We start from the raw sequence: 25,371 nt of genomic DNA on the forward strand, positions 1-25,371 counted from the left end.
CACACAAAGAAGCGGACTTAAATGTTCTTGGAAAGACCTGAGTACAACACAGAAAAATGATTTTTCATGTAAAAAGTGATTTTATTTTATATTTTTTCCAGAGTTCATAGTGAAAGTTTCCTTTTACTGAAGGGAAACAAATACAAATCAGGCAAGCTTATACATCAGTAGTGAAACATGCCCTTCACAGTGTTGCTGCAACCTGTTCTTGTGAACTTGACTATGATCCTAGCATTTCATCTTTGCAGTGATAGTGAAAATTGTATTGTCTTAAGAGCATTGAGAAAAAGAGGAAAATATTAAAAGGACAAGATGGCAACAGATATAAAATAAATTAAAAGCATCTGTAAAAGTTTCTTTCCATATACAAAATATCTTTTCTTTTTTTTGGTAATTTTAATTTTTTTAAACTGACATTGTCTGTACAAGCATTAACCTCTAAACAGAAATCATTTACAAAGGCTGTTTTTACAAAGAGAAATGAGTTGCTTAACAACATGTCAGTCCCTTGCAAACTATCAAGCATCTGCTCAGAGATGCACATTCGAAGCTTTTGGGCCAATCCTGGAGGGGTGCACAGTGACTGGAAATCCCAGAAGTGCTTGGCACCTCATGAAGGGTGCTCAGCTCCTCGCAAGTTCAGGGTCCCAGAAAAATGAAAAACGTGGAGTCTGCCTTTGCAACTCTGTTCAGAGAAACAGCATCATTAGTTCTAATTGACAATTCTCCTGGGTCAAGGTATCACATTGCAGGATAAATACGCTTTATTTTGCACCCCATATTTTGCACACTTACCATGAGATTCCCCATTCAGCCTTAAAGAGTGGGATTTTCAAGAACTTTCTGCAGTGGCCTGCTCATCTATTGCTACTCACTGGGGACTTTGCTCCCAGGGGAGTCCTTGGCAGAGCAAGGCCGGTGCTGCGTCCTTCAGGACAGCCTATCCAAAGGGAGAACTTCCATAGCTCAAGCCATTCTCTCGGCCATCTTTTGAGCCAACCATAGAGATAATAAACTGGCATTAAATACTATATAATTAGATGGAAAGCAGAGCCATTTATCAATCAATAGTATTGCCAAAATACAGGATAAGGGGGAAGAGTCCCACACACTTATTTAGGAGTAAAATGGTGATTAGTAACATTAGTTGTAAATTATTTTGAAGTCCCTACTAATACAAAGTTATATACAGAGATCATTGTCTATGTGATTAATACATTACTGATGATAGACACGGCTTTATTTTGAAAATTTCACTTAGAAATACAAATGCAAAACAAGTCTTGTGCATAAAGTGTCTCACATACATGGTTAACTGAAGAGAGTGCTCAGAGTGTTTAGCTGGAAGAAGCAGATCACATTTTACTTGGAGGATTGTACCTATTGGTACATGCGAAGGTTAATGACAAAGCCTGGATGTACCCTGGTGAGAACCAAGCATAACACATTCATGTTCCTTTTCAGATGATGCTTTTAAAGCCATTTCCAGACTGCCTTGTTACAGCACTGGAAAGGATCCCCAGTAGCCTTGAACTCAGCTTCTGTTCCAAAGAGTGACTCGGACCACTGCTGTCCCGGACTGCCGTGCTGATGAAGCATCTGCATTTAGTAGTACTTCCATTCTGGAGCGCAAAAGCTTTGAAGCCTGGCTGCCGAGTGCCCTATTCTACTCTGGCTGACTCTGCTGCCAGCCAAGGGGTGGGCCAGGGTGCATCTCATCTTCGTATTTTCCTCTGAGGGACCCATTCCACTGTTTGTGTCGGGCACCATGTGCAGAGTGACTGGAGCTGGGCACAGTCCTGACCTTCTGCCCAAGAGTCCAGCAGCTCCAACTCCCTGCCAGGACGCAGGACGCCGGGGCCTGTGCCCCCTCGCCTTGCGGGAAGCTGGGTCCCTCGGCCGGTCTCCTGGAAATGGGCTGCCCTTCTCCTAGGGAGCAGCGTCGTTGCAGTGTGGTGACTCTGCAGCCTCCTGCGGGGAGTTTGGAAGTTGCCAGGTACTTTCTGTTCCGCGCTGCCTTTGGGAGGATGTAGGCTTTTGCTGCTCTGTAAAGGGAATACGTCGTAACCCTAACACAAGGCGATGTGGGGAGCAATCCAGCCCTGAATGAAGTATTGCTGAGCAGCTCCCACCCTTCTGCTGAGGACAAGGGGGTGTCCACCTCGAGAGCGTTTAGCCTTGTACTGGACATCGAAAATACTGCAAGGGAAGTGATCTTGGCGAGAAAGTGTTACTCAGCGCCAGCCACTTCACCCTGAAGAAAGAAATGGGAAGTGTGGTCATGTAGCCAAGGTTGCCTTGTAAAGCTGTTTGAATTCTCTTTTGTGACAAGTTCTCTGCAAAGTGAAGATTCGATTTGGTTAGCTCTATTGTTTGAGTTTGCTTGTTTTTTTTACTAGCAGCCATTGTCACGCTTAATTGTATAAGGAATGTATTTATCTTTACAGCTATTACAGCAGAGAACTCTCAGAAACCAGCACCTGCTTTTGCTTGCAGGGCCTGCTGCCCCCGGTCGTCCAAGCCTGCCTCCGGCTTAGCCTGTGGCAACCTCCGAGTGTCCTAGCGATAGCAGGCCAAGGAGCGGGCCGACGGCGAGAAGGTGACAAGGTGAGCCCTGCAACCCAGGCAGCCTGGTGTACGTCAGCTTGGGACTGTCTGTAAAGTCACAACAGGAGCTCACACAGCTCAGCCCCACAGAGACAGGCTGTTTTTCATTACCAAGACACCCGGCAGCACAGCAGTCTCCTGAGTCCTGGGCAGTGAACAGCTCTTTGTTGTCTGCAACTGTCTTTCATTTCAGTCAGAAGAAAAGCATAGGGTTTTTTCTTCCAGTTTTTAAGTCTGAGTTGCACATAGAATATCTAACTTTTCTCCTACATATAGAAGTTGATCAAATGTACACAGCTTCAAACTTTTACTGCTTTGTTTTGATGGCAGTTCTACTCCTATATGCTGAAGATGACAGCTATTGTATGGGAAGAGAGACTTTTCTCCTACAGTTCCATGACAGAGAACCTCTAAGGCAATATTCTGCTGCAGAGCTCTTGGAATCCTAACACACAGCAATCAGGTCTGCTAGCTGTGCTAATTATTATCACTTAATTGGAGCCCATAGAAAGGTATCAAGTTACACTCTTTGGGAATCTGACTGCAGGGGTATACTATTCAAGCAGAATAAGGGAAGGACTGCAAGCCTAACTTGCATCTGGGCCTAATCTGTGGTTCTTTTTTCAAGTGAAATTCCTGTCAACTTCAACTTGGTCTTTGTGCAGGTAAAAAGTGATTGCTGAAAGGATTCATAGGTCATTATGTTCCAACTCTACACCTCTCACAAACATGCACATTATTCAGGTTGGTAAACATGATAGCACCAGTGACCAAATACAAGAATCAATGACTGAGTGTTTGAAATAGCCTTAAATAGCGATGAACCTGCAAAAGAGCTTTTACATAGGAATATTGTAATTACCTTCAATATACTAAGGAATTTCTGACTCCAAAATAGAGAATCTAACCCTCATGATGACTGGGAGTTAATTTATTCGCAATGTGTATTTGCTATTTAAGGACACTGTTTCATAAAATTATGTAGGTAACTTATAGAAAAGGTTGTTCAGTGTTGACCCTTAGTGCAATCTAAACATTGTTCTTGCCAGCCAGAGGCACTTTAAAAAAAACATCATTCTCTGTAGATTATATTGGTGGAAATGGAACTGGGGTTTTTAAGTATTTCTGTGAATATTCACCAAATAACAGAATGAGCTCTTTGCAGTTATGTATATGATCCATTAGACTTTTTTTTCTGCTAATAGTTTCTCAAATGAATATGCTGATGGATAAATTAATTGAAAGCATATTTTATATTCTTTTTTTGTGCAAAACTTGCTGGTAAGAATTCTTAAATTGACTGCGTCGCTACAACAAACTTCATTTTAAGAGCAGAAGTGAACCAAGGCAAGAAAAAAAAAAACATGCTACATCAGATTAATGTAACCAGTTAAAACTCACCAACCAGAGCCAGTTTCAATTAATCATAGCGAAAGTTTACAGATCAAAAATTATGCACCAAATAATTTCATGTCAGGAATCAACTACCATAATTTGTGCATAGATTATTTGCAAATATTTTATAGAACATTTCTTATGAACAATTCACTCAGCTGCTTCACCAAGTGTTATACTTTCATACCCTTAGCCCACTGAGTTTCACAGTGGCATGAAAGAAAAGTCTTCGCTTTTGAGATCCTACAATTTCAAATGCAGCAGTAATGGTTTTTTGTTCTTCGGACTGAGGCAACTGAGATCTAAAAAGCTGAATTACAAAGAATATGTTAATGAAAATGAATATACATACACAGTCAGTGACATGTCATACTGAGGAAATATATGTCTAAGTTGGATTATCCAAGGCTCTTAGAATGTCAGATTTGTTTAGTTTTTTTCTTACTTGCTGCGATCTACTCAATAACCTAAAGCAGAAAGCTTAGCTTTAAAATGAATAGTATATTTCTAATCTCCATCCCCATTAGTCACTAGAAGAATGGAGAAATGAATTAACAGCTGCTGCTGTTTCCAAAATCTTGTACAAAAATAGATCAATATGTCCTTCTGACAGTCTCTAAAATATTGAAGAGTCTTCTGTAAATTTCTCTTTCATCTCTGTTTTTCAACAGAAACAGTCAGTCCCCATCGCCAAGACTTACCTCTTGGTCAAATCCAAAGATGAATTAAGTTTTCATATTGCTCTTCCTTGGAATCTCTATTCAGAATACACTCCATCCTCTTATTTGGATTTGTTTATTTTCTTTTTTCAGAATGAAATGCATTGCCAGTGCAAACAAAAAGTAGAAATCATGAAAAACAATAACAAATTAGTAACCTATCACCTCAGCATTTCAAAGGGGTCCGCTGAAATGTTATCTGCATGCACAGGACTCCACTGTCATGTTGGGGTAGACCTTAAGAACCACATTCTTATTTTCATCAAAGAATAAGATGCTAAGAGAAGACATTTTGTCAGGAACACAGCATGGCTCGGGAATGCCCGGGACAACCCCAACCGCTCTCACTATGCTCTGGATGGTGGCATGGTTTGAGGGCTTCAAGGCCTGCAAGAGAAAGATAAAGCAGAAAACAAAAATGCACCCATGGCAAAATGGACCCATGTACTCTACATTGCTTTGGAACAAAACTTAGTTTCTTGAAGAAGGGCCCTGTCGAGGCCAAATGGCTGTCTAGCTGTAGACAGTGTCTTTTACTCAGGACCGGTTGCCATCACCGTATGTGCCTAAGCCAGCAGCAGGCTCTGCTGGCCACTGGATGTCACTGTTGCTCCACAACTTTCATGGGGACAGGGCAGCCTCTGGCTCTCCGTGGGACATGCCTTTCTAGGAAAACGCCCAGGCAGCAGGCCTTGAAACAAGGCGTACCTGTAGGTCAAGGAAATCTCTTCCCATGTGAACTCAGTTACATGCAGACTGCAATTTAGTCATAAAACTTGTATGGCAGGAGTGAGGCAGTCAACCTCACACTAGTAGGCTGATTCATTAGGGGAGCTAAATAAATATAGCCTGTATGCTGGGAAGTTAGTCTGATGGAATGTGGGTGCATCGGGAATAACAAATGTGGATAAGGTGTGCACAGAGGAGAGAGTGGCAGTACTTTACACCATCGCATTAATTGTGCCAGTTTGCTGTCTTGCAAGGTTTTGTTGATTTCCTTATTCATCCCTGCCAAATAGCTCAAGTTGTTCTACTGTAAATTTGACTACATTATGAATAAATGCACCTTTCATCTGTAACATACATCATCAGTGACATTACTGAATAACAGAGCCCCCAAATCCCAAGTCAGTTGTACCTCATATTACAGTGACATTTTGCTCCAAAGGACAGGGTTTTCTGGCTTTACATTCATGTAAATGGGAACACATTTTGGTTTGTTATAAGTAAAAAGCAAATCTGACTGGTCAGACAAATGAAAAATGAATACATTACATTTTACCTCTGAATCCCCAAACCTTTCCAGAACCAAATATCTGTAGTAGTTATGGTAGGTGAGCACGAGTAATGCATAAAACATACTTTTTAGCCTAAGACTTTTTTTCACAAGAGAGAAATTTTAACAATGCATTTGAGAGCTCCACTTGCACAAAGACCCTGGGAATCACGTGGTTAGATATGCTCAGTCAGATGCCACTAAGAAATATATGGAACAGGATCATTTGGGCCAAATTTGCAATCTGCAGTTTTGCTGGTATGAGAGATGATTTGCCTCTCGAAAAATCAGTGATGAGAATTAGATATCTAACTACCTGATTTGCAAAAATGCAAAAAGCACAGGAATAACTGTGTATATCATTTGTGTAGCATATTAGTACATTTTTAAGTATCTGCTTCCAGTTCTGCTGGCAATAGACATGGATGTCTAACCTGTCCCTGCTTAAGATGACATAGCTCCCAACTAATGCCAATTGCATTTTTCTTCTTTCTTACAGACCTGTTCTGTAATTTCCAACCAAAATGAATCAGAATGGACTTTTTCTATATCATGCTGTCGAAACTAGTCTCAAGTGAGAACAGGAACCATTTAACACGGAATTGGAAAGGATTCACTTGGGAGCATTCAGCTATTCTTTACGTATGTTTTAAACATAATTTAAACCGTTTTCCTCCTTCTGATAAGGAACCTATCTTGCATGCAGAGAGGCTGAGGAACAAACAGTGCATATCCCTAGCTTCTGCTTATCCTTCAAGAGATTCAAGATCTTCTTAAGTATATTTGGGATCCAGGTCCATTTTTAAACACAGGAGTTCTACCTGATTTTTTTGCCCATTACTGTTTAAGTTTTTTATCTTATCAGATGAATGCGATGGAGGTTCTTGGTGATGTTCTGTTCAAAATACAAATGCAAAGCTTGTTGCACCATCCTCTTAAAGGCTCTAGGTTAGCCAGCATGGTTACAAAGGCATTTCTGTCAATCTAGCTAGCAGATCTCAAGAATGACACTTTTGTTTGTTTGTTTTTAATTCAAGAGCACCTATATTACTCAGCAGTAGTTTATAAGGATTTTTAGAGTTTGTTAGATTTGTACACAATTCAAATTTTTGTATAAATTCTGCTTGCAAAAGGATGTGAAAGCTCGAGTGGCATGCAGGCTCATTCCCTTATTCCACTCCAGTGGAGCACACTCCACAAAAGTCATCAGGGGCGAAAAGTTAGGTCTTCTAAGCCTTCTGATCGGATGTCAAAAGGTTAAAACAATCTAAATGAGATTGACATGCTATCCCCATTACCAGTGGAATTGGAATTCAAAAAAGGTTTCAGAGTATGTCAGATAAAGGTCTCATTGGAAACCCTTCATTTATCTTCAAATATGGAATCCATACCACTGGTACAGTTTCCTAAAGAGTGCACATTCTTTTTTCCTTTTGTGTTTTCTGCTGGTCAAGTTTGAAATCAGCAGACATAATTATACTGTACTGAAGAGGAGACCAGCGATTCACTGGTTTATGGCACCATGCCATTCTGTAATGGCTGGGGTTTTGATACAGCTAATCAGTCAATCTGACTGGGTGGAGTTTTAAACTCTTCCTTGAGTTCCCTCTTTGGGCTGGGCCCTGAGCTATATTACATCCCAGGGAGTTGTTCAGAAGCAAGTATGCTTTTACGTACAGAACTGGTCTCAAATATTGTTCACAGACCTTGTGATAACAGTGAAAACAGCCTAGATACCCTCTGTCATTCTATTATACATGAGGTCAGCAAGAAATGCATCTATTTTATGTGGGTATCTTTCGATACAGAACATCCTCTGTACTGACTTGAAGTCTGTCATGAATACGGTGCTCCTGGCCTTTAAGGTGCAATTTTGAAGATAACTAGCCTTGGCATAGCTCTGCTTCTGCCAATGGGGAATCTAACTGGGACCAGAGTAAAGCCCAAAGCTGAGTGCTTTTCAGAAAACCAAAACCCACCCTGGAGTACTGAATTGGCATTATGCCCTGCATAAGTAGGGGGGAGTTAGGTCATCTTTGCCTCAAGGCTGCATATGCTCTGTCCAGCACATGCTAATGAAAAGCAGGCGAAGATTTTCTATTAAGAGGAGAGGAGGGAGGGGAGGCCAGGAGGAGCAGTGGGAGGGAAAAACTGTCTCCAAACTGCCAAATCTGTGAATGAGTCCAGCTGTGGCTAAGGCTGCACCTGCTAAGCTGCATGCATCCTTGGGAGACTTGCTACCCTGTTGAATTTCATTAGAGATATATTAGGAGTGGGGCAAATGATGTCAGTTATGAGCTTTCGTTCCTGACCTGGGAAAAGGTCTGCCTGGCCTGTATGCTCTGTGGTGTTCTGCAAGCCCAGCACGTGTGGGTTTGACAGCAGTCAAACTAGCTAATTGAAATCAGGGAAAGGGTAGGGCCAGAAAATTTGGAGGCGGAGAGGGAGGGGGAAGAGGCACATCTGTTCTTAATTATCCAACAGGTTGTCAACTTTAGGAGCTCACCCTCAGCAAGGGAACATTATAGACCCATAGGCACAGATTAGTTTGTTATTGCCTGATGGTTATAGTATCATTTTGCAAATGCAGTCCTATTAGTAGCACCAGATATTATGTATGGCTCAAGAATAACATATGGCTCTGAAAGACGCTTGTTTCATCTTTACATATATTTAATTTTTCATTTTCACTGGAAAACAAGGTGATTTTTTACATGACTAGAAAGTGCACAAAAGGAACAGTTTCCAGAATTCCAGTATGAACAGAAATTTACCAGTTGCTTTCAGGGAACTAGGCTCATGACAGGGTTTCAACTACCTGCTCTCATAACAAACTAGTTCTCTCTGTAGTACATGGCAGCAGATATTCAGCTTCACAATGTCTAAATAACTGTAACACTCTGCTTCTATATTCCTCACCCAACCAAGTCTAGGCAGTTTTGCACAGAAAGGTGGGATCGGGTCTTTTAGCAGGAGTTCCTGGAAGGAAACTGGTGTCCTGGTTAAGGCACTGGTAGACTTGGGCTATAGGCTTAATTCATGGCAATCAGACCTTTCGATTCATCTCAGAGAAGTCATTTAATTGTTGTGCTTTATTTGCCCACCCATCTCCCCTTTTTATTTCTCACCTTTTTCTAGTGTAAGCTCTTCCAGAGCAGGGACCACTGATTGTGTTGTACACGCCTATCCCAGATGGAGAGTGAAGGGTGAAGAGGAGGAGGAGAAGGGGGAGAACTCCCCTGGAACTGCTAGGTTCAGTTACAATGACAGTAGTAGCCGATACTGCAAGTCCACTTACTTGGGTGGATGAAGTTAAAACATGACGTATCAGAGACCTATGCTATTATTTGCAGCAAAGTACAACCTGCTTTTGGCAGAAATAAATTTGGCTCTGTATGTTAGAAAATGTTTTTATGCAGACTATCATTCCTTGGGGAAATTAGCCAAAGATGGACAACTCACAGATAAAGCTGGAACTCATTTTTCACCCAAGCAAAATACCTGTTAACTATCCTTCAGCTGTGTGCACTGTAAGTACCTCCCTGTCATGCCTCGGAGTGTCAAACAAAAGTTTAACCTTCAATTAAACTTCATTTTGCCTCTTCAGAACCACTGGTACTAAACTGATCTCAGGGCGTTCTACTTGCAGGAGCATTTGTATAGCTCACTGTGTTTATTTCCAGAGGTTTAAAACTACTGTGGGAATTAAGGCCTGAGTTTCTGGAGCACATCAGGAATTTTCTGGGTGCAAGTACTAACAAAGGCCCTGTGTAAGGAAAATGAACCTTATTATTACATTGCCTCTTTATTATTACTGTGCTTTTGGGTTCTGGGGGGTTTGTGTGTCTCTCTGAAGATACTTTACTCTTTTTGCTACTAGAGAATCCATATTCTCAAAACCTGATCTCGACTCCTTAAGAGAAACTTGTGTTTTGTCTCAAATTAGGAATTTCCCAGCAGCTCTGGCAGGATTAGATTTCAGTAGGAGTAGGCAGAGACCAAAAACAAGTGCTTCTAAAATGACTACATTCAAAATGACTTTGGAGAAGGCCTTGTTTGCTCTAGAGGATGCACATTATCAAGCATTTTTAGGTCTGATCTATACCTTCCTGAAGGCAAAGGGAGTTCTTCCCACTCACTTTGCAGCAGGCATGAGATCACTCAAAATATATGATATATATTGACTATTAAGAGAAAGCTTTTCTTAAAGCCATTTCAGTGTCAGTAAGTAAAAACCTGTTTTGCATGTCTGCCAAATATAAAAAACAACATGGCAAATGACTGGGATGGAATGATTGTGCTCTAGCAAATGCTAGATCCTGGGAGTTACTAAGCACCTCAACTATCGTTTACTTCTTTGAGAGCTGAAAGAGCTGAAAGAGCTGGAGCTGATAATCTTAGGAAATAAGTGCCTAAATACTTTTGGGCTTACACTGAGACACCTTCAAGCCTTTCTGAGAAGCTGCTACACGTTTTTTCCCTAAGTTACCATAAATACCTAGGAACTTGACTGAAATTGACCTCCAAGAGAATCACTGCTTGTCCAAGGCATATTTCACTCTTTATTTTCTTTCTACTGATGGTAGCCCATAGTAGGCTGCTCATTTTAAGTGAAGCATATTTTAGGGGCCAGGGTCAGCTGAAATAAAGAAACTTTGTTTTTGTGCACTCCTTTGAATCAAAATATCCAAACTGTTCTGGTATCGCATACCATTTTCTTCTGAGCCAAGACTGGTCTCTCAGAGCAACACTTTTTATCATTGGGATGAAGTTCTAAACAAAGCTGCAACTGGAAATGCTGACCCAGTATTAAGCAGAGGGATGCAAAGGTCATTTGTATAGTTTTTCATGTCCTTAAAGTTAGAATGAAAAAAGTCCAGGTCCAGTGCTTTTAAAATTTCCAACCCGTATGTTTAGTCACTGGTGTGATAGAGCATGGTCCCCATTAACAATAAAGTAAAAGGTGCAATACAATTTATTCAAAGGTAATGACTGTATCTCTTCCTGTTTTCTTTTCTTTTCTCCTTTGGTAAGAAACCTGAAAGCCCCCCATTGCTGTCTGAGGTAGTCAGGTAAGTCATCTCCTTCAAATAGAGACCTGCCTTCTTCAGCTGGCCCTCTTTGGCCTCCATCACCTTTGGTACAATCCTCCACCTGTCATTTTCAAAGGACTCAAGTGAGTCCTGAAGTCGCTGAAATTCCGCATAAATTTTGGAAATTACTGCTAAGGCTTCATTATGTCAGAAATAAAGACTTTTGAATATGAGGTTTCAGTGAGACCAAAAGCCCTACCTTTTCTGGAATTTCCTGTAGGCATTATTTTTTAGGCCAGTATTAAATACTGCATCCCATTTTCAGGTTTTGGTAGGCGCCAAGGGGAAGCATGCCACTAGTAATGAGACTGGGCATTTGATTTTAAGGAGCCAAGCACACCCATCTAAGTCATGGGACCAGAATAACATAAGCCTTTCTTGCTACTCACACGGAAGAATCTCATCAAAACTGGAGGGTATTTTGGGAGTCAGTTTGCCAGGATCCATTGCCTGTGGATCCACTGTGTTTGTAGTTATAGCTTTGAGTGGCCTTGTGTGGATACCAAACTCTTCTTTAGCAGGTGTTATACAAGTGATTCATTCAGCTCATTTCCTTACATTTAGAGCATCACAACCACTCCTACAGCTTCACAGACTCACTCTTTCACTGTAACATTAATGCCTTGTGAGGCACATATTTACCCTAGAGTGTGCTATCCTGACTGATCCCACTCCTAGTCTGCCAGCAGAGACTGGCATAACTACTACTGTCTACTAAGCAGTAGTAGACTAAGTAAGTAGACTAAGTGGTACTCACCAATTTCCTAGGTCTGTCCTATATTATGTTTGTTAAACAGGTTAATAACAAGCTCACACACCGTTAGCACTATTCAGTAAGTGTTTTATATAACTATTTGGTTTCTGGACAAAAAATATTCGTATGTAGTATTTTTTTCATTATTTTTGCATGTCTGTCTTCATACTAACTGTTTTAGTTAGTATTCCTTGTAGCACAAGACATAAAGATATCACTTATTTATACTGTATCCTAATACGTAATAGGAGACAAGTGTGATTTTACTGATACTGGAAAAAAATGCATAGTTTATAAAGCCTATATGAGTATTCCTGCTCTATAGTGATGGGACAGTAACAGACAGTGTAAAAGAATCAATAAACAGTACCTTTGGAATTGGGAATTGGCATTCTCCTGAGCAGTAATAGGCATCAAAGGACTTAGGGGAAATAATCCACTCGCTCCAGCCGATGTCTGCAAAATCCACCTTGAGATAGCGCCGGGCACAGTATCTTGGCTCATTCCACTGCTTTCTCCTTGCCTTCTTCAAGGTTTGTTCATCGAACTGGAGAGTCTGGCTCTTCTGGTGATGATTCTTCCTCTGCTTTTTCTTACTCTTTGCCCTCTCTGCCAGCCGTGGCTGGAGGGTTTTGTAGGGTTTTCTGTCTTCCCATCTCTCATCCTCGTTGTACTGGTATTCGGCTCCTGGAAGCTCGTTATTCTGCAATGGCAGCAGGACATTTGTGGAACGTTTCCGCCGCCGCTTGCCGGGACTGCTCTTTACATGGTTTTCTGTCCTGGGAAAGATCCTCACCAGGGGATTACGGTGCCCTTGCAAACTAGAGACAACACTCTCCGGTTCTGAAATAGCAGAATCATTGGCATATACCAGAATGTAGGGTTCATAGTGAGAAGGTGCCCTTTTCCAGGGGTGATGGCTACTCAAATCCATTTTGACACTGATCAGAAGCTCGTTGTTTTGTTTTGCCTCATGCAGAACCTGAGTGATATCCTTCCACTGCCAGGAAAGGACATCCCGGTAAACAGTGGAGACATTTATTAGGAAATGTCCCAGACTCCGAGTCTGGTTCCCAACAGAAGGAAAGGTCCAAACTGAAAGATGAATCTGAATTTCAGGTTTCCTGTGCCTGTGATGAGAACAGTCTCTGGATTGGGAACAGATCCAACTAGTATTCAGCAGATCACCGATATAATAATACACTGAAGCTGACAAGATATTTTCAGACTTGGTGAGTGAGGTCAAGTTAAAAACATACAGCTCTTGGCTTCCAGGGCTCCCTAGAAGAATAAGTATTTACATAAGAATATGGGCAACTCAAAGTGTTAGGGACATCTAGTCCAAAAGGACTAGATGCATTGCTTTCTAGGTTATACATTAAGTTCAGGGGAAATTTGCATGCAGTATTCTGGGAACAAATTTAGGCCTTTATTCAGAATGATGACCCAATCAGCCAACTGGTGACTTGAAATCACATACTTTCTGTCTGGTTCCCTTGCAATACATATCTCCATCCAGAAATACTCATGCATTTACCACTGCTCCTCTGAATTCAGCAAACAAACTTGGTCACAGGAACACAGCTCAGTAAGAGATGCACTAAAGACTGTACACATCATCCACAAACTTGAGCAATACCAAAGTAAGGTTTTGTGCTTTTCCTCTTTTTTTAAAACGTTCCCCCCCCAACCTCCAAATGAATCTTAGGTGACTATGGCTGCCCTGCCATGCGCTACCTAAAGAATTGTCTCTCTTTGTCCAAGACAAATGGAACATCAACAGCACTGACTCATGCTTTAGCCCAACCCAGCTGAAGTTTGAGAAAGGCTCTCATTAGCTTTATTAGGCATTGGATTGTTTGTAAACATCCATTATATTGATAAGCCACAGCCACAGCTATAAAGAAAAGATTCACTTCATTACTAGTGGCTGTGGTGAAGAGGAAAAGCCTGGATTCAAATGGGGCATGATTCTTGGTGTTGCCACAGACTTAAAAATATACTCTCAGGTCAGTCACTTGAGCTGTGACTGTCAAGCTGTTCAATGCAAAAAAGGCTAACTAGTTCCTTTAAAACTTTCGCCCTGCTCCTCTGTGATCATCTGGGCTCCATCTACAAGACAGGGACTTCAGGGGCATGGGTGCATTTATTCCTAGCTTCTAAGTTGTCAGAGACTCTTAAAGAGGGACCCAAATATATAACACTCGTTACAGCTGCATACATATATCAAGATGCGAAATGGGTAAGAAACCACAGAAAGTATTGCGTATTTGGAAAGCTAAACCAAAAGACCAACTTAAATCCTGAGTTATAAACTGAGGTACAAAGGATGCTTCCACTCAATACTAACCATGTCCCCAAGAGAATAAGAGCAAGTTATTGGCCCCTCAAATGGGCAGAGCAACCTTCACAGGTGCAGCTGAGTCTTCATTGACCAGAGCCCTCACAACCACAAGGCTAGAGCTGGGCACAGTAGCAAGTATAACTTACTAACAACAATATTGCCCAAAAAGAAGAAATGTGGCCTGCTTCTGAAGACATGGGGAGGAGAAATACCAGGTAAGAATCACTGTTTAATCATTTTTAAGACTTGGGTGCCAGTTCTGGAGAGAGAGGGACAACTCACCATTTGTAACGAGCTAAAGACACACAAGCTTGTCTGACAGCCTTTTGGCTAAGTCACTTATTGGTCATAACATAAGTTTGCCTCTAGAATAAGCAGGCCCTGGGCTGCTTCAGTTACATCAGGTAAATTTAGTCATTCCACCTAGGATGTTTCATTAATTTTCATGACAGTCAGAGCTGCCACACAAAATATTTACTAGTGTAGCTGGAGATAGATGGACAGTACTACAGCAACCCTGATAACCAAAATAAAGCATTAAAACTAAATGGTTTTTTGGGAGGGACATGCCAGAGCAGGGGGAAGGGGTCAAAATGCACCCACTTGCCTCTGTGCAGAAGGAAACAAGCCAAGGAAAATACTTCTTCATGGTCAGGATGTTACTGTATCAATTAGGAGGGATGCGGTGGAAAGTGGGGTTTCCACAGCTGTGAAATTAAAGAAGTCAGCCTAACCACAGGTATCCTGCACAAACCCAAAGACGCAATCCTAACACAGGCCTCATCTGTGAAAATGTATGGCCGACTACTTTAAGCCCCTGTAGGGTGCAACAGAAAGTCTTGGGGGTGAGGCTTAATTTTGGTTTTAAAATTTCCTGGTTGGACTGTGATTATGTCTGTTCTTCAGAACGGGAGAAATACAGATGCAAATGTTAAGGTGCTATTGAGAGCTGTAAAACCAGGCTGTATGGAGAAGTCAAATATAGTAAAACAAAGGTATGCTCTACAGCCCCCCAAACGGCTGGAAACAACCCAACACATTCAGAAAACAAGGGAACACTAAGTTAAATGCTCCTTTGACATCATGGCACATCAAAACCCTTTCCAGAGGGTGAAGAGAAGTTAGGGTTTACAGAGTTTTGCAAGAGTTTTGAGAGTTTTGTCCCCCCTCCCCTTTTTTTTAGTTCCAAGGAATGACAAGTGCAGACAAGCCTGTGGAGTAGGGAAGAACAGACTCCCCCGCTTCCACTAAGCCCTCTGCCCAAGCAAGTGAAAACAAATCATTTCCAGCACTGATCTTTCAAAATTTTTGACAGCTTTATGTTCTGGGTGACGTTCTGGGCTTCCAGGCTCTGACTGGCAATATCGCATACGCTAATGCCATTCAAATGGGCCCATCAAATGACCATATTCTTCCTCTTCTTCCCCAACCCCACACCAAAAACCCAAGTGGCCTCTTTTTTTAACCAATATTTTGGAGAACAAAATATATTTAAAAAAAGCAGGAATCAGCTCACTAGAAAGACAGAACCCCCTGTCCCCAGTATATCACATGCATTGCTTCATGAAAGTAGGGAAAAAATCATCATACACTTTTCACCCAAAAAGGGGGGGGGGGGGAAAAAGACCAAATCATCTAGGCAAGACAGCCTGGTTTATACACTCAGCCCAGCTTGACAGTGGATCACATAGGTTCTGGTAGGTAAGTTTCAAATAGCTGTAAATTAACATACCAAATCCATCCAATTTCTACCTATTATTTATTACTGGGAAACTAGATTTTTCATGGGTTCAATCCTACTTTTAATTCATGAAGCCTCAAAGCAGCTACTTATTACATTTGTAGTAAGTGTACATGAATACCTGATCTCTGCTTGGTTTGTAATCACCAATATAATAAGGTTAATATGTAATTTGACAGAGCACTAAGTACATCAGTCTTAGGAACTAGAATTTATGATGTCTCATGCATGCCTGTTTATGAAGTTATTTTTTCTATCACTGTTGTATGTTGAATCACAAGTTTTGATTTTAACTTTTAATAAGAATTCCATTTAACAAATACTGCCTGTTCTAAATCGACATATTGTAGTGGAACACAAAACAAGCTGCTTTCGTTTATAAAGAAACTCTAGCTGGTGTGAAGCAGACACAGGAGGAATATATACTTTTGATTAAAAGCAAAACCCAAGAAGCCACTCTTAGTATTTAACTACACCAAAAACTAAGTGCTACAGTAGGTGGAGCTATTTTCTTACTGAAAGACCTCCACGCTCAAATAGCTCAGAAAAGTTTTCAAATAATTCAATTTGCAAAATGTGTGTCATCTTGAAAGCAGTTATTAGCAACCAGCACAGATGTTCTATGGATTTGCTGGGACTCGGCTCAGAACAACACAACTGTGTGACTTGGGTTTCTGTCACAGCTTAGGAACACTGTGTCCATTACCTCCTTTGTGTGACACTGATAACTGACTCTTAGGTGTGAGCAGTGAACTTAAATACGCATCCCCCAGGCTAGTAATTACCCTTAAGAATGACAGACACATAAGGGAAGATTCAGCTGTAAAACACCTGCAAATGCAGCTTCTCCTCAGGAAAATTCAGTTTCACAATGAAACTTCAGAAATGTCAGCCTCAAACCCAGAGCACACAGGCTGTTGAAGATCCCACAGTAGCATCACTTCAACTATTAATGAAGGAGGTATTGAGTGGCATCTAACAGAATTATACTGCAAAGCAGGAAGCTTTCCATGAGCCTTATCCAGCTTGCTCTAATGACACCAGTAAAGCTATACTGGCTGATGTGAGCTGAGGTGTTAGTCTTTATATTTGCTTATACAGATTGATTGGTTCCCCCCTCACCGAACCCAAAGAACCCCAAACAAACAAAACCCCAAAGCAAACCCAGCTAGGCATTTAGCAACTCTAATACCTTGTAAATGTTAATTAAAAGATATTTCCTAGGATGTTATCAGTACCTCAGTTTTAAATGGAAGGGAGGAGGGGGGCAAACTACAGAGCAAAGTCCTTCGACAATTGTTTAGAAACCAGTGGAGAGAGCAGGAATAGAAATCAGACCTTCTAAGCCCAGCTTAGGACTCCAGTCAGTTTGCCCGCTATAAAAAGAGCTTTAAGATCTTACACATAACAAAATCTACTTGCAACACAGCCCTCTATTTGTCTGGCATTAAAAAAAAAATCACTTTGCACGTTGAAGGGAAAAAAAAAAGCCATGGAAGATGATAATCATAATAGCTTTTTCTATGTTTTCAGTATCTAACAAAACATTGAAACATTAAACATTTAGAGCAGCTTTCTTTGTGCTAGTTGCCCGGGTGTAAAATGCTCAGTGGCAGACACACACATGCTTTTTAAAGTATTTGATGCCAAAGTGTGACAGCTCAGAGTGATGCTGGACAGAAAGTCCCCTTTGGCCTTAGCCAGCTCTTGGGATAAGGCAATCGTGGGAAGAACTTATGAGCTGGGTGTCTCTGCACTGCAGGCAACAGTTGGGGCAAAATCGCAGGGGGTGAGGGAAGCACACAACGACACAACCTTACTGCCTGGAAAAATTCTGTTTTATATCTCAGCATTTGTAAGTGGTAACCTTGCACTCACTCACACCAGTGTACAATGCAATGCAGTGGCAACTCAGTATTACTGTTTGAATAGCAGTAACTTCCCTGGCTCTTTTTCTATCCCTCCCGACTCTGTAAGCAGCAGATTTCCATCAGAGCACTTTTAATTGAGTCAGTCTTTCAGCCCTTACTTACTTAAAGGGAGTTCTGTTAACTCAGCTTCATTCTTGCAGTACAAAACAGGAAGTGCAGAAGACTTCACAGCAACAAAGCATGTAAGGAGAACATTTCAGAGAAAAAAAAGCAAAGGGAAAATATGTGGAAGGAACAGAACTATATGCAAGGAATACATTGGTAGCTTCTAGATATTCTGAGGCCAGATTTTATCAGCAGTCTCTTCTCTCCTTCAAGGAATCACCACACGTTTGCACAGCCTGCCTGCTGAGGAGTTTTGAAAACCAAGCTCTGCAGCACAGAGCTCTTTTGAATTGCAGCAGGCAAGATGGGCATCAGCGCACTTTTAGTATTGCCTGCCTATACTGTGTAGAGATTTGAAACGGCAGCTGTGGGTTGGGGCAGCAAGGTACTTCACAAGAACCACCTTTCATTTCTTGTATTCATGCAGAATGTAACGGGGAGGTAAACGCAGCTGAATGAGTAGGCTACAGACTGAGCTGGCCTCCTCAGCCCATACGACTGTCACATGCAAGGCATAATTCACCTGTGCTCTCTTCCCTTTCTTGAACGAAACCCAGACAACCAACACCATGGCAAAGCTTGTATTGGGCCAGGGCCACTTCCCCAGTCTCTCCTAGAGGGGCTGACAGAGCTCACCAAGGGGTGGTGGGGGGAAAAGAGGTACAGAGTTTTCAGGCCTAGAGCAGAAATACCTTGCTATGTCATGCAGGTGGTTGTCACTCTGACACCATCTCAGGGTGTGCTCTCATTCACCAGACAGTAGTACTGCAGCTGCCACTGCATTTACTGATGGCTTAGACCAGAAAGCAACCGAGCTCATAGTACCCGAACCAAAGTACCTGCTGAACCTTCAGAGGCATGGCCTGTGCTTCCTCACCCCCCCACAATAACCCACAGCTGTTTGCATTGCCTGTTACTGTTACTAGCATTAAAAAGGTATTTTAAGGAAAAGCAGCAGGTCTGTGGAGACTGACATCACCAGCATGAACATATTCATGTTACAAGGGGCATTTCCAAGCATCAATAAGCTGGAACAAGCCATAACATGTGGTGTGTTTACCTTTATAGAGGATGCACTGACGTTTTTATGGACTGCCAAATCTATACCATGAGTGAAAAAGGATGCAATAATGAGGGCTATTTAGTTATACAGTCATCATTAGCCATCATTTAAATGAGATATTAAAGTGGTGCCCTTGTGGCAGCACACAGTTAATGTATCAGTGTTTCCGTTGTAAACCACGTTTTTGTGGGTTCATAGCCCAACTACAAAAGTTCACTGAGAGCTGGAAATGGGAACAACTTCCAGGCTGGGAACACAAATTTGGGAGCTAGGTTTCTTCTTTCCTCCTATCTTTGCTCTTACTTGATTGCTGCTTCCTTCCTTACTAATTTGAGTATTTGAAGAGGAAAAAAAAATAGAATCCTGTCCTCGCTTTTTAAAGAGCATAAAACTTTGTGCCAAATAGATTTTATTAATTCTTTCAGCAAAGCAGCTGAGGTTATAGCAGCTAGTAACTTGACATACAAAAATAAAACTCATCACCCTGATTAAAGCTATAATAACTTAAATAAAGAACTTTAAAAAGCAGTGATAGTGCATCCTCACAGTCTAACTTACATGCAGATTTTATGCTACGACAACCATGAATATGTACATTGCACATCATAAATACGTTGCACAGTGCGTAAATGATCTATTTTTCATACATTTTAAGCAGAAAGACCATAACAGGTCAGAAAACTAAACATGGTATCAAACCCAAAGCTAGCATACTCTAATGAAGTAGGACAGGTTGCATCAGGAAAGTACATGAATCTGGGAAGGGCAACACAAAAGGCTGACTTTACAGTCGTGATTAATTCCACTTTACTTGCCAGAAATAGGTCAGCATATGAAAACCAAACTGTGCACACTGCCTGTCCCCTTGAGGACAGAACTCTTCACCTGGGAAGCTACGTGCTCTAGACACTGGGACTGAGTGCAGACTCTGAGCAGTTTGTCAGTGTGCGTGACAGCACAGTGAGAGACACCGTAACAGAAGCCAGCAAATTCAAATTCTGGGTCTGGTCCTGAGGGGCCAAACCTATAGATCTTTTCTCTTTGCCTTAGAATAAAGTTTGCGGAGTCAGGCCTGAACTGCCCAAAACAAAACTTAACACCTTTCAGGTTCCTTCTGCCAAAAACCTAGCACAATGCTGCTGTTTGCACTGTATTTATACAGTTACATCAAACAACACACCCCACGCCCTCCCCTGCTTCAACCTTAATGTTTTAAAGCTATTTTTACAAAAGACCCTTAATGTCACTAGAGCTGAGAGAGACTAGAATTTCGCCCCTGCTGTTTTTTCAGTCTGATGGCAGTCAGCGACCAGCTGTTTTCCCTGTGCGGGACTTGGTTTCCCTTGGTTGCGTGGACATTTCATACCACAACAAAGGAAAGAAAAGTGTTTTATAAAGGAGGAGAACATAGTTCTTAAACCACAAAAATTGGCCCGGGGCAGGTGCAATACCTAAAATTAATTGAAATTCAGTCGATAAAAAAAAAGAGTTTGAAGCAATTTCTGACTGTATAGTTTTACTATAACATCATTAGAGGGGCCCTCCAATTAAACTTGAGTTTTTTAAATGACTCATTTGCAAGACATGTTCCTTTAGTGATGCTATGATTTAGAACTACTTTGAAATGCCAACTGAAAGTCTTGTATTGTGGGCTTTTATCTTTCCACTCTCTGTTTTATTTATTCTGGGTTGTATCTTTCCTCCAGGTCCAGAGCCTCAGAAGCTGCAGATGCGCACCCCTCTATGGAAAGCACTGGCGGTAAGCAGATTTCTACCAACGGAAGATCTGGCCATCCAGTGGTTTTGCTAAAGGGCAGGAGAAAAGAACATTGCTGTGCAGAAACTGATGTACAGACTTGATCATCGTTTAACATTATGCTTACCATCAGTGTGAAAATGTTCAGCTGTAACTCACGTATTGGCCTGTTCTTCTTTTAGCTTTCATTGTAGAGTCACGTGGGATGGGAAATCACTCGCTATTGTGGTACCTGCAGACAAAGACTAGAAAAATCCTCGACTTGAGGATTTTTATTTAAGCAGAACTCACTGAGAAGCCTGGCCTAAGCAAGACAAAGGCTGCTGCTGTCATCCCACAAATATCTCACAACATTGTACTTGTAGCCTGACACAGCTGCCACAGAAATCAGAGGCTGAACATCCTTTGACTCTAATACGTAAAAATAAATCAGAGCAGTTAAGTCAAAGAAGGAAATGGTGCTGGAGTATAACTGGATATACTATAAACGATGTATATCCTTAATACACTAAAAACGGATTTCAGGTTTGGGGATTTTTTCAGCTTTGAGGTAGGCATAAAAAGGTTAATATTCTGAGTGACTCAAACTGAACAGTTATATTTTGTGATAATTTAACAGGATTAATGCAAAAACAGATTTGCCTTAATAGAATCACATGAACGGTCATCAAAACCAAAGGCCAAAAAACCCAACCCAAACAACAAACCACTAATAATCCAGCCAATTTGTCAACTCTGGTGTGCAAAAGATTTTAAGTCAGCACAGGACGGAAACTTCAGATGTGCCCAGGTACGGTCGAAGTTCTCATCCTATTCCCTCAGAGAACTGAGCCACAGAAAGAAAAACTTGCATTTAACAGTTGTTAAGATGCTGGTTTTCATTAATCACTCTCTCATTTTCCTTTCTGGTTATTCATTGTAAGACTACAGCTGCCATACATGACACCTCTTCTTTTCTTGGGCTAAAAGACAGAGAAGCCTTTCAACAAATCCTACCAGTTTTTGGTCTTGTTATGCAACATGATATCTGCATAGCGTCCTGAAAATTTGTCTGCTGGGTTCATTAAGAAACCTAGGAAAGGACCTTCCCCTGCGGTGCAAACTAGCAGTTATAGAAGAGCCAGAAATCCTTAAGGGGAGAAGCGTGGACTTTCACACATTTCCATATGCCTCGTCTTTTCTGGGCAGCCATATCTGAGTTGTGTTTCAGAAAAGAAACAGTTTCTCTCCTAAAAATGTATAGTTAAATTGGTTGGTTACACTGCGAATGAAATCACTAAAGATTTTCTTTATGGCCTTTTGCTGTAGAAGTGGGAGAAATTAGTGTATGCTTAAGAAAGTTCTGCTCATCTCAGATATAAAGCTGTCTCCTAAAGGGTTTAGCAGCTCAGGATTATATAATTTGTTGAAGGAGTAACAGCAACATAATTGATTAATTTAATTAATACAATCATATCAAGGGCAAAGATGGAGCCTGTGGGAGACCAGAATTTGCAACCAAGGAGTTGCAGCATTCAAAGCAGAGAGTTTGGAAACAAATCATCTCAAAAAGGAAATACTATGGATGTGCTATTTCCATTGCAGAGCGGGCAGAGCAGACATGCACAAGGAGAAAGTCGGAAACCTTTCTTTTCATTCCCTACCCTCACCCCTCTCAGGGAACATTTGATCTAAGGTTTTTATGGAAATTCACTTTTCCATACAAATGAGCTGCTGCAGTCTATGGGGAGAGAAAGACAACAGCTAACTGGTTAAATGTCTTGCATAAATACTTATAAAAGTGTCAAAAAACTTATAACCACTTCCAATTTATTGCTTTGGCACTTGAATTGTGAAAGTATTGGAGGAGAAGGAAAGGGATTAGAGAATACTGTGTTTATAGGACTGCTGCCACCCAACGTCAAGTAAGAGTATAAATATAATCAGAAGGACCACAGAGATGGGATTTCAACCAAAGGCCTTCTAGGTTTAGAGCAATAAATATCTTGAATCAGATATGCTTAAAGGAGCAAGTATCACTCAGTTTAGATTATGCTGTTCCTTTTTTTCAGTGAGGGCACTGTTTATTTCAAAACAAAACAATATATATTAGACTTGGATACAGAGAAAACTAGTCACATTAGAAGGACAAGAGAGTTCCTTCCACAAAAATTCCATGGGAGCAGCAGCTGGGGAGTCCCAGCTCTCTGGCCTCTGAAACCGATGTATTTAAGGTTCCTGCCTCCAAAACCTCTGTCTTGGACAGAAATACTTGCAGTAACATATGATGGAGAGTGTGTCTAGACTGAATCTAACATGCCAAAGCCATTCAATTATTCGTGATATTTGATCTCTGTGCGGCACTATCCTATAATAGACACTGTTGCCTTTGAAGAATCAGAAGTAATGACTCCCAACAAAACCTAAGGAAAGTTTGGCACCCAGCTCTCATTTAGATTTCTGGGAGAGGAAAGAATTAGTGCAGCTCTCTGAAACTCCCAGACAAAACTCAATGGTATTGTCAGATGCTTGTCAGTGAAAAAGCTGCTGGGTTAATCAGTTAGTGTCATGAGAAATAAGAGACTGGCAAATCATGCTGTTATGCGTGGCACAACAGTTGTCATACAGATAGCAAGTTTACTGGGATGCTGTAGATTTGAGTCATATTGCAGTGTTGGTCATGTTAGGGTTCTGGCATTTACACTTAGTCCTTGCAGTAGTCAGATAGACGAAAGAGCAGGAGCAGTCCGCAGGGATGCAGAACCAAGTCAAGGTGGTCTTCCCTTTTTGCCAGGACACAGTTCTTTGGGGATCCTGCCTAGCAAGTCTGCCATGTTCAATGCATGGCCACCAGGACGCAATTCCCCGAGGGACCCACGGGATTAGGGACCGTACTCATGCATGTGCTTTGGAGAACTGAGCATTTCAGCTGTCCAGGGTGTTCCATCCAGCCATTCTGGCTATCAGCATACATCATTTCATGGGCTAAAACTTTACTGCAGTGGTTTTGAGACTGATTAGCAGTGCTAACATTGCCATATAGAGTCTTACCTCTGCCTCCTGTGAATATTCTTTTATGAAAAGCGACTTTAAATTTTTCACAAATCTACCTGTGCACGCCAGGCTATAATCAAAGCTCCAGTTAGAATGACAGTGGTCTAAGTGCCACTGCCAAGTATGCTGAAATGCACTATTTAGTATGTGCAAGCTGTACTTCAACTCAGATCTTTCCCCATTTCCTCTATCTACCACTACTGTAACCAGCGTTTGAAAATGAGCACTCTCTACACAGTCTAAACGATCCCCAAATCATGTTATTACTCTATTATATGCAAATCACCCCTTGATTTCAACAGAAGCTACACATGCAAAGCACTGATAAAAGGAGACTCCAGAGAGCACGTAGTAATTAGCTCATTTCCCTCATATGGTACTCATATCTCAGGGCAGGGACGATGCATGCAGAGTTGAATAGATAAGACAGTAATTAAAGTACGTGAGACAACGTAAACATTACAGCATAAACTACGCGAGTGTTGCTAGAAGAAACATTACTTTTCTTGTCCTTTTCCTCCTTACATCAAGTTCCCTGGGTGCTAAAACACGCTGTATTCAGTGAGACAGCCTGCCCCTCAGGGCTAGCACTGTTCGCAGAGGTACAAATGGACCTTCGCCTTAATTCGGGCAGAACTGAAGCCTATCTCGTTTGCCCGCACGGTCTCGCTTGAAAACCAGCTGCTTCAGCAGCCAGGGAAGTCCCAGCGCAGCGGCCGAGGTCTCCCGAGCGAGCGAGCGCCCTTCCCCGCGCAGCGGAGGCGCGCCCGCAGCCCGCTCTGCGAGCCCCGCGGGGCAGCGCCGGGGCCCGGAGCACCCCGGCCCGGGCAGAGCACCCCGGCCCGGGCAGAGCACCCCGGCCCCGCTGCCGGCCGGCCGGGCTCTGCGGCCGCGGGGCGGCCCGCGCCACCGCCGCGCCGGCTTCGCACCGGCCTCAAACCCGCAAGGCGCCGCGGGCGGTTCTCGCGGCTGCCCCGAGGGGCCTGAGCCCGCTCGGCCGCTGCAGCCAGCCCCCGCCTGCGAGCCCGCCGCGGGCTGAGCCCGGGCACCCGCGGCCGCCGCCTCGGCCTCCTCCCGGCGCGCCGCCGCCGACTCACCTGCTCCCAGCGGGCGGAAGCCGCGCACCGTGTTGCCCTGCCGGAGGTGCAGCGCGGGCAGCCCCGCGGGCAGCCCCTGCCCGCCGCGGCTGCCGCTGTACTGGTCGTAGAGCCGCAGCATGTGCTCCGAGACCTTGTCCCCCGGCTGCAGCCGCTCCGGCCGCCGCCGCTGCCCCAAGCCGTAGTCACCTGGCGCGGCTCTCGCCCGGCCGCCCCGAACTCCTCCCGGGGCCGCTCTCCTCCTCAGCCCGACCCAGCGAGCCTTCAGCACGTCCCCCAGCGCCAGGCACAGGCAGCCCCAGCCCAGGCACAGGCAGAGCACCCAGCGGGCCAGCCCCACCATCCTGCCCCCTCCGAGGCAGCCGGGCGGGCTCCGGAGCGCCCCTCGTCCCCCTGCCCCGGCCCGCAGGCAGACAGGCGGGGCCGAGACCCCCAACGAAGTTTGCTTCGGCGAGAT

General features: G+C 42.7%; 1 protein-coding gene across 1 annotated transcript; it reads right to left on the reverse strand.

Moving 5' to 3' along the window:
* Positions 1 to 3,841: 3,841 nt before the first annotated feature.
* On the reverse strand, positions 3,842 to 25,273 carry BMP3 (bone morphogenetic protein 3). The gene is made up of 3 exons (XM_067297452.1): positions 24,915 to 25,273; positions 12,215 to 13,125; positions 3,842 to 5,108 (listed from the first exon to the last, which is right to left on the reverse strand). Exons 1-3 carry the CDS (start codon positions 25,255 to 25,257, stop codon positions 4,917 to 4,919), a joined length of 1,446 nt encoding a protein of 481 aa, XP_067153553.1. The 5' UTR covers positions 25,258 to 25,273; the 3' UTR covers positions 3,842 to 4,916.
* Between the last annotated feature and the right edge of the window lie 98 nt (positions 25,274 to 25,371).

Source organism: Apteryx mantelli, chromosome 5 (genome assembly GCF_036417845.1).
Source record: "Apteryx mantelli isolate bAptMan1 chromosome 5, bAptMan1.hap1, whole genome shotgun sequence".
Lineage (NCBI taxonomy): Eukaryota > Metazoa > Chordata > Aves > Apterygiformes > Apterygidae > Apteryx > Apteryx mantelli.

Bases quoted from the DNA above. Each gene is read 5' to 3' on its own strand.
- BMP3 (XM_067297452.1), bottom strand. From the start codon at position 25,257: ATGGTGGGGCTGGCCCGCTGGGTGCTCTGCCTGTGCCTGGGCTGGGGC. The intron at 13,126-24,914 runs GTGAGTCGGCGG...TTATTCTTCTAG, and splicing joins CTTCCGCCCGCTGGGAGCAG to GGAGCCCTGGAAGCCAAGAG. The intron at 5,109-12,214 runs GTACTGTTTATT...TTTCTCTTGCAG, and splicing joins GCCAATTCCCAATTCCAAAG to GCCTTGAAGCCCTCAAACCA.